The sequence below is a fragment of the Aplysia californica genome, unplaced genomic scaffold (genome assembly GCF_000002075.1).
Source record: "Aplysia californica isolate F4 #8 unplaced genomic scaffold, AplCal3.0 scaffold00949, whole genome shotgun sequence".
Classification (NCBI taxonomy): Eukaryota; Metazoa; Mollusca; class Gastropoda; order Aplysiida; family Aplysiidae; genus Aplysia; species Aplysia californica.
Genome location: NW_004798219.1, coordinates 155,937 through 165,343, shown reverse-complemented (window position 1 = coordinate 165,343; position 9,407 = coordinate 155,937). Strand labels below are relative to the sequence as shown.

At 43.6% G+C, this 9,407-nt stretch overlaps 1 protein-coding gene across 9 annotated transcripts in view; it reads left to right on the top strand.

Moving 5' to 3' along the window:
• Positions 1 to 30: 30 nt before the first annotated feature.
• LOC106013508 overlaps positions 31 to 9,407 on the top strand; it is a 33,311-nt gene continuing 23,934 nt past the window's right edge. For 3 of the 9 annotated variants that reach the window (XR_004859282.1, XR_004859283.1, XR_004859286.1), the window contains exons 1-6: positions 4,358 to 5,506; positions 5,881 to 5,949; positions 6,310 to 6,382; positions 7,919 to 8,015; positions 8,390 to 8,458; positions 8,819 to 8,891. Coding sequence is in view for 3 of the 9 variants with exons in the window: in XM_013089432.1 (XP_012944886.1) it covers positions 1,819 to 1,882; positions 2,230 to 2,302 (137 nt within the window). In the remaining 6 variants the exon portion in view is untranslated. Of the gene's footprint in view, positions 180 to 290; positions 1,440 to 1,813; positions 1,883 to 2,229; positions 2,303 to 2,538; positions 3,814 to 4,173; positions 4,247 to 4,357; positions 5,507 to 5,880; positions 5,950 to 6,309; positions 6,383 to 7,918; positions 8,016 to 8,389; positions 8,459 to 8,818; positions 8,892 to 9,407 lie in introns of those variants that run through there. The other 6 variants (XM_013089432.1, XM_013089431.1, XM_013089433.1 and 3 more) reach the window with 4 other exon arrangements.

Below are 9,407 nucleotides of genomic sequence, written 5' to 3'. Positions count from 1 at the left end.
TCGAAACGAAAATTGCCCGAGTAGCGGGGAAAGACTAAAAGTCAGACTGTAAAGAGTTTCATTTTAGGGAAGTTCCTCAGTTGTCTTCTATTTTCTGTTTTCCCAGAATACCTTTTGTGTCAAGGGATTTCTTCTGGATGGAAGAGCATCGAGTCCTTTAAGAACAGCCTCGAGAAAAGGTGAGAAACTTGCAATATTCTTTGCCTTCTTTTCTCTTGCAGTATACTGATGGTAAATGTTAAAGGGCCATAATTTGGAAGACTGAAGACTGATGATCAGCCCCTAAGACTATCAAGCTGCAGTCACTGATGAAATAGGCTATACCACAGTTTTCAGTCGGCAGAGACAGCACCTAAACAAAACAAGCTGCTGCCGACCAGTAGGCCCACGAATAATCTTTCTGACATTGCGATGAGTGAAACTGATGGTAAATATTAAAGGGCTATAATTTTGAAGACTGATGATCAGCCCCTAAGACTATCAAGCTGCAGTCACTGATGAAATAGGCTATGTGTAGAGTGGGCAGAAACAGCACCTAAGAGTAGCGAGCTGCTGCCCACTATAAAACCGCAGTAGATGAAGATTGGTCTGTGATCGGAGGGGAGGGGGTGGATGGGAACTACTGTAGCTGACACTATGCAAGTGAAAGATAGGCGGTTATCTTGTCGACGTATTGAATAACATAATATGTATTCTGGCAATGACTGTCGTGGTGAGTATTTCAGACACTGTTGGTTTCATTTCCCTTTGCGAAGTTCAACATTTCTCCTTTTTCCTGTTTGAGCTGGCCATGTAAGTTGGCCCATCGTTGTTTTTGAACTTCGCTGAAATTTGCATGCAAATTTTCTCCACAGCTTGTCGGGTGTTTAAAATGTCGCAAAAGAATAATAGAATTCTCTTAACTTGAGAGGTTTGAAACTATAAAATTTTGAAATGATGACTTAATTGATGGTAAGTGGCAGTGCCAATAATCTAGCCTATGAGTAAACTTGAAGCCAATCTTGTGTTGCTTTGGAATTGACTGCATAAGCCCCTAATCTCAGCAAGCTGCAGTCATTGATGAAATAGAATTGTTGTGCATCTACAGTACAGCAGGCAGAGACAGCACCTAAATTTAGCAAGCTGCTGCCTGCAGAACGTGAAGAGGTGAAGATTGTTGGCTTTGGCTCGCGACCTGCTCTGCGTAAAATACAAAGACTTTACTACGAGGCTAAAGCAGATGCAGTTTTCTTGTAGACATTTCAAAGTCCACTCATGGAAGGCTAGGCTTGATGGTAACAGTTGCCAGAAACACCACCTTGGACTAGTAACCCCATGCCTTTGTATGAATTCTTTTTCCGAGAGCCGATGCTGAGGACTCGTGCCCTTCCCCCCCACCTTCCTGGCAGAGGACCAGCCGCGGAGGACCCAAAGGGAAGCGTCTCTAACGGACCACGAAGGTTAGTTTTTGTTTCAGTGTCCAAAGAGGAAGTAGAGATGGGTTGGGCGTGGTGTAATTGGAAAGTTTTCCAAAGACTGAAAATCCCGTGCTAAAATACGATCCCTTCTGTTGTAACTAGAACGGTAGTGACGCACATTCTGACATCTGTAGATATTCCATTTTCTGGAGCATACCCGGTATCCTACCTACCGTATGACCTTGTATTTTTCCACAAGCATCGCTCTCCGTTAAAACCTAGCTCTAAATTCTGCGGCTCGAGGGAGAGTGCAAGTTAACTTGAGCGAGTTGCGGCTAAAGCGTAGAAATCAAGGTGTAAAGACTGCCTTTTTTGTGGGAGCTACAGTAGTTTTCTCCCGCTTTCTGTTTTCTCAGAGTACATGGTGTTTCAAGAGATGTATTCTGGAAGATCCTCGAGTCATGCAGGACCAGCCAAGAGAAAAGGTGAAAATGGCTAGGTTATTTGTCTTCTTTGCTTTTCAAGTACGTTGATGTGAGTGGAGAGTATTATTATGCGTGGGAAAAACTACAGTTTTCTGTGAGAAATTACGGCAACGCATGTTCTGAAATGTTTCCATATTTCGGTTTCTTTAACTTGGCGCCCCTACGGAGGGATCCGTTTCTTGAGAGTGCCCTACCTTCCTCATGACCTCGTATTTTTCCACAAGCGCTGTACTCCGCGGAAACCTAGCTCTATTGCGAAACGAAAATTGCCCGAGTAAAAAGTCAGACTGTAAAGAGTTTCATTTTAGGGAAGTTCCTCAGTTGTCTTCTATTTTCTGTTTTCCCAGAATACCTCTTGTGTCAAGGGATTTCTTCTGGATGGAAGAGCATCGAGTCCTTTAAGAACAGCCTAGAGAAAAGGTGAGAAACTTGCAATATTCTTTGCCTTCTTTTCTCTTGCAGTATACTGATGGTAAATGTTAAAGGGCCATAATTTGGAAGACTGAAGACTGATGATCAGCCCCTAAGACTATCAAGCTGCAGTCACTGATGAAATAGGCTATGTGTAGAGTGGGCAGAAACAGCACCTAAGAGTAGCGAGCTGCTGCCCACTATAAAACCGCAGTAGATGAAGATTGGTCTGTGATCGGAGGGGAGGTGGTGGATGGGAACTACTGTAGCTGACACTATGCAAGTGAAAGATAGGCGGTTATCTTGTCGACGTATTGAATAACATAATATGTATTCTGGCAATGACTGTCGTGGTGAGTATTTCAGACACTGTTGGTTTCATTTCCCTTTGCGAAGTTCAACATTTCTCCTTTTTCCTGTTTGAGCTGGCCATGTAAGTTGGCCCATCGTTGTTTTTGAACTTCGCTGAAATTTGCATGCAAATTTTCTCCACAGCTTGTCGGGTGTTTAAAATGTCGCAAAAGAATAATAGAATTCTCTTAACTTGAGAGGTTTGAAACTATAAAATTTTGAAATGATGACTTAATTGATGGTAAGTGGCAGTGCCAATAATCTAGCCTATGAGTAAACTTGAAGCCAATCTTGTGTTGCTTTGGAATTGACTGCATAAGCCCCTAATCTCAGCAAGCTGCAGTCATTGATGAAATAGAATTGTGCATCTACAGTACAGCAGGCAGAGACAGCACCTAAATTTAGCAAGCTGCTGCCTGCAGAACGTGAAGAGGTGAAGATTGTTGGCTTTGGCTCGCGACCTGCTCTGCGTAAAATACAAAGACTTTACTACGAGGCTAAAGCAGATGCAGTTTTCTTGTAGACATTTCAAAGTCCACTCATGGAAGGCTAGGCTTGATGGTAACAGTTGCCAGAAACACCACCTTGGACTAGTAACCCCATGCCTTTGTATGAATTCTTTTTCCGAGAGCCGATGCTGAGGACTCATGCCCTCCCCCCCCACCTTCCTGGCAGAGGACCAGCCGCGGAGGACCCAAAGGGAAGCGTCTCTAACGGACCACGAAGGTTAGTTTTTGTTTCAGTGTCCAAAGAGGAAGTAGAGATGGGTTGGGCGTGGTGTAATTGGAAAGTTTTCCAAAGACTGAAAATCCCGTGCTAAAATACGATCCCTTCTGTTGTAACTAGAACGGTAGTGACGCACATTCTGACATCTGTAGATATTCCATTTTCTGGAGCATACCCGGTATCCTACCTACCGTATGACCTTGTATTTTTCCACAAGCATCGCTCTCCGTTAAAACCTAGCTCTAAATTCTGCGGCTCGAGGGAGAGTGCAAGTTAACTTGAGCGAGTTGCGGCTAAAGCGTAGAAATCGAGGTGTAAAGACTGCCTTTTTTGTGGGAGCTACAGTAGTTTTCTCCCGCTTTCTGTTTTCTCAGAGTACATGGTGTTTCAAGAGATGTATTCTGGAAGATCCTCGAGTCATGCAGGACCAGCCAAGAGATAAGGTGAGAATGGCTAGGTTATTTGTCTTCTTTGCTTTTCAAGTACGTTGATGTGAGTGGAGAGTATTATTATGCGTGGGAAAAACTACAGTTTTCTGTGAGAAATTACGGCAACGCATGTTCTGAAATGTTTCCATATTTCGGTTTCTTTAACTTGGCGCTCCTACGGAGGGATCTGTTTCTTGAGAGTGCCCTACCTTCCTCATGACCTCGTATTTTTCCACAAGCGCTGTACTCAGCGGAAACCTAGCTCTATTGCGAAACGAAAATTGCCCGAGTAGCGGGGAAAGACTAAAAGTCAGACTGTAAAGAGTTTCATTTTAGGGAAGTTCCTCAGTTGTCTTCTATTTTCTGTTTTCCCAGAATACCTTTTGTGTCAAGGGATTTCTTCTGGATGGAAGAGCATCGAGTCCTTTAAGAACAGCCTCGAGAAAAGGTGAGAAACTTGCAATATTCTTTGCCTTCTTTTCTCTTGCAGTATACTGATGGTAAATGTTAAAGGGCCATAATTTGGAAGACTGAAGACTGATGATCAGCCCCTAAGACTATCAAGCTGCAGTCACTGATGAAATAGGCTATACCACAGTTTTCAGTCGGCAGAGACAGCACCTAAACAAAACAAGCTGCTGCCGACCAGTAGGCCCACGAATAATCTTTCTGACATTGCGATGAGTGAAACTGATGGTAAATATTAAAGGGCTATAATTTTGAAGACTGATGATCAGCCCCTAAGACTATCAAGCTGCAGTCACTGATGAAATAGGCTATGTGTAGAGTGGGCAGAAACAGCACCTAAGAGTAGCGAGCTGCTGCCCACTATAAAACCGCAGTAGATGAAGATTGGTCTGTGATCGGAGGGGAGGGGGTGGATGGGAACTACTGTAGCTGACACTATGCAAGTGAAAGATAGGCGGTTATCTTGTCGACGTATTGAATAACATAATATGTATTCTGGCAATGACTGTCGTGGTGAGTATTTCAGACACTGTTGGTTTCATTTCCCTTTGCGAAGTTCAACATTTCTCCTTTTTCCTGTTTGAGCTGGCCATGTAAGTTGGCCCATCGTTGTTTTTGAACTTCGCTGAAATTTGCATGCAAATTTTCTCCACAGCTTGTCGGGTGTTTAAAATGTCGCAAAAGAATAATAGAATTCTCTTAACTTGAGAGGTTTGAAACTATAAAATTTTGAAATGATGACTTAATTGATGGTAAGTGGCAGTGCCAATAATCTAGCCTATGAGTAAACTTGAAGCCAATCTTGTGTTGCTTTGGAATTGACTGCATAAGCCCCTAATCTCAGCAAGCTGCAGTCATTGATGAAATAGAATTGTTGTGCATCTACAGTACAGCAGGCAGAGACAGCACCTAAATTTAGCAAGCTGCTGCCTGCAGAACGTGAAGAGGTGAAGATTGTTGGCTTTGGCTCGCGACCTGCTCTGCGTAAAATACAAAGACTTTACTACGAGGCTAAAGCAGATGCAGTTTTCTTGTAGACATTTCAAAGTCCACTCATGGAAGGCTAGGCTTGATGGTAACAGTTGCCAGAAACACCACCTTGGACTAGTAACCCCATGCCTTTGTATGAATTCTTTTTCCGAGAGCCGATGCTGAGGACTCGTGCCCTTCCCCCCCACCTTCCTGGCAGAGGACCAGCCGCGGAGGACCCAAAGGGAAGCGTCTCTAACGGACCACGAAGGTTAGTTTTTGTTTCAGTGTCCAAAGAGGAAGTAGAGATGGGTTGGGCGTGGTGTAATTGGAAAGTTTTCCAAAGACTGAAAATCCCGTGCTAAAATACGATCCCTTCTGTTGTAACTAGAACGGTAGTGACGCACATTCTGACATCTGTAGATATTCCATTTTCTGGAGCATACCCGGTATCCTACCTACCGTATGACCTTGTATTTTTCCACAAGCATCGCTCTCCGTTAAAACCTAGCTCTAAATTCTGCGGCTCGAGGGAGAGTGCAAGTTAACTTGAGCGAGTTGCGGCTAAAGCGTAGAAATCGAGGTGTAAAGACTGCCTTTTTTGTGGGAGCTACAGTAGTTTTCTCCCGCTTTCTGTTTTCTCAGAGTACATGGTGTTTCAAGAGATGTATTCTGGAAGATCCTCGAGTCATGCAGGACCAGCCAAGAGATAAGGTGAGAATGGCTAGGTTATTTGTCTTCTTTGCTTTTCAAGTACGTTGATGTGAGTGGAGAGTATTATTATGCGTGGGAAAAACTACAGTTTTCTGTGAGAAATTACGGCAACGCATGTTCTGAAATGTTTCCATATTTCGGTTTCTTTAACTTGGCGCTCCTACGGAGGGATCTGTTTCTTGAGAGTGCCCTACCTTCCTCATGACCTCGTATTTTTCCACAAGCGCTGTACTCAGCGGAAACCTAGCTCTATTGCGAAACGAAAATTGCCCGAGTAGCGGGGAAAGACTAAAAGTCAGACTGTAAAGAGTTTCATTTTAGGGAAGTTCCTCAGTTGTCTTCTATTTTCTGTTTTCCCAGAATACCTTTTGTGTCAAGGGATTTCTTCTGGATGGAAGAGCATCGAGTCCTTTAAGAACAGCCTCGAGAAAAGGTGAGAAACTTGCAATATTCTTTGCCTTCTTTTCTCTTGCAGTATACTGATGGTAAATGTTAAAGGGCCATAATTTGGAAGACTGAAGACTGATGATCAGCCCCTAAGACTATCAAGCTGCAGTCACTGATGAAATAGGCTATACCACAGTTTTCAGTCGGCAGAGACAGCACCTAAACAAAACAAGCTGCTGCCGACCAGTAGGCCCACGAATAATCTTTCTGACATTGCGATGAGTGAAACTGATGGTAAATATTAAAGGGCTATAATTTTGAAGACTGATGATCAGCCCCTAAGACTATCAAGCTGCAGTCACTGATGAAATAGGCTATGTTTTCAGTCGGCAGAGACAGCACCTAAACAAAACAAGCTGCTGCCGACCAGTAGGCCGCACGAGATGAATCTTGGTCTGACATCGGAGTGAAACTGATGGTAAATATTAAAGGGCTATAATTTTGAAGACTGATGATCAGCCCCTAAGACTATCAAGCTGCAGTCACTGATGAAATAGGCTATACCACAGTTTTCAGTCGGCAGAGACAGCACCTAAACAAAACAAGCTGCTGCCGACCAGTAGGCCCACGAATAATCTTTCTGACATTGCGATGAGTGAAACTGATGGTAAATATTAAAGGGCTATAATTTTGAAGACTGATGATCAGCCCCTAAGACTATCAAGCTGCAGTCACTGATGAAATAGGCTATGTGTAGAGTGGGCAGAAACAGCACCTAAGAGTAGCGAGCTGCTGCCCACTATAAAACCGCAGTAGATGAAGATTGGTCTGTGATCGGAGGGGAGGGGGTGGATGGGAACTACTGTAGCTGACACTATGCAAGTGAAAGATAGGCGGTTATCTTGTCGACGTATTGAATAACATAATATGTATTCTGGCAATGACTGTCGTGGTGAGTATTTCAGACACTGTTGGTTTCATTTCCCTTTGCGAAGTTCAACATTTCTCCTTTTTCCTGTTTGAGCTGGCCTTGTAAGTTGGCCCATCGTTGTTTTTGAACTTCGCTGAAATTTGCATGCAAATTTTCTCCACAGCTTGTCGGGTGTTTAAAATGTCGCAAAAGAATAATAGAATTCTCTTAACTTGAGAGGTTTGAAACTATAAAATTTTGAAATGATGACTTAATTGATGGTAAGTGGCAGTGCCAATAATCTAGCCTATGAGTAAACTTGAAGCCAATCTTGTGTTGCTTTGGAATTGACTGCATAAGCCCCTAATCTCAGCAAGCTGCAGTCATTGATGAAATAGAATTGTTGTGCATCTACAGTACAGCAGGCAGAGACAGCACCTAAATTTAGCAAGCTGCTGCCTGCAGAACGTGAAGAGGTGAAGATTGTTAGCTTTGGCTCGGGACCTGCTCTGCGTAAAATACAAAGACTTTACTACGAGGCTAAAGCAGATGCAGTTTTCTTGTAGACATTTCAAAGTCCACTCATGGAAGGCTAGGCTTGATGGTAACAGTTGCCAGAAACACCACCTTGGACTAGTAACCCCATGCCTTTGTATGAATTCTTTTTCCGAGAGCCGATGCTGAGGACTCGTGCCCTTCCCCCCCACCTTCCTGGCAGAGGACCAGCCGCGGAGGACCCAAAGGGAAGCGTCTCTAACGGACCACGAAGGTTAGTTTTTGTTTCAGTGTCCAAAGAGGAAGTAGAGATGGGTTGGGCGTGGTGTAATTGGAAAGTTTTCCAAAGACTGAAAATCCCGTGCTAAAATACGATCCCTTCTGTTGTAACTAGAACGGTAGTGACGCACATTCTGACATCTGTAGATATTCCATTTTCTGGAGCATACCCGGTATCCTACCTACCGTATGACCTTGTATTTTTCCACAAGCATCGCTCTCCGTTAAAACCTAGCTCTAAATTCTGCGGCTCGAGGGAGAGTGCAAGTTAACTTGAGCGAGTTGCGGCTAAAGGGTAGAAATCGAGGTGTAAAGACTGCCTTTTTTGTGGGAGCTACAGTAGTTTTCTCCCGCTTTCTGTTTTCTCAGAGTACATGGTGTTTCAAGAGATGTATTCTGGAAGATCCTCGAGTCATGCAGGACCAGCCAAGAGAAAAGGTGAGAATGGCTAGGTTATTTGTCTTCTTTGCTTTTCAAGTACGTTGATGTGAGTGGAGAGTATTATTATGCGTGGGAAAAACTACAGTTTTCTGTGAGAAATTATGGCAACGCATGTTCTGAAATGTTTCCATATTTGGGTTTCTTTAACTTGGCGCTCCTACGGAGGGATCCGTTTCTTGAGAGTGCCCTACCTTCCTCATGACCTCGTATTTTTCCACAAGCGCTGTACTCCGCGGAAACCTAGCTCTATTGCGAAACGAAAATTGCCCGAGTAGCGGGGAAAGACTAAAAGTCAGACTGTAAAGAGTTTCATTTTAGGGAAGTTCCTCAGTTGTCTTCTATTTTCTGTTTTCCCAGAATACCTTTTGTGTCAAGGGATTTCTTCTGGATGGAAGAGCATCGAGTCCTTTAAGAACAGCCTCGAGAAAAGGTGAGAAACTTGCAATATTCTTTGCCTTCTTTTCTCTTGCAGTATACTGATGGTAAATGTTAAAGGGCCATAATTTGGAAGACTGAAGACTGATGATCAGCCCCTAAGACTATCAAGCTGCAGTCACTGATGAAATAGGCTATACCACAGTTTTCAGTCGGCAGAGACAGCACCTAAACAAAACAAGCTGCTGCCGACCAGTAGGCCCACGAATAATCTTTCTGACATTGCGATGAGTGAAACTGATGGTAAATATTAAAGGGCTATAATTGAAGACTGATGATCAGCCCCTAAGACTATCAAGCTGCAGTCACTGATGAAATAGGCTATGTGTAGAGTGGGCAGAAACAGCACCTAAGAGTAGCGAGCTGCTGCCCACTATAAAACCGCAGTAGATGAAGATTGGTCTGTGATCGGAGGGGAGGGGGTGGATGGGAACTACTGTAGCTGACACTATGCAAGTGAAAGATAGGCGGTTATCTTGTCGACGTATTGAATAACATAATATGTATTCTG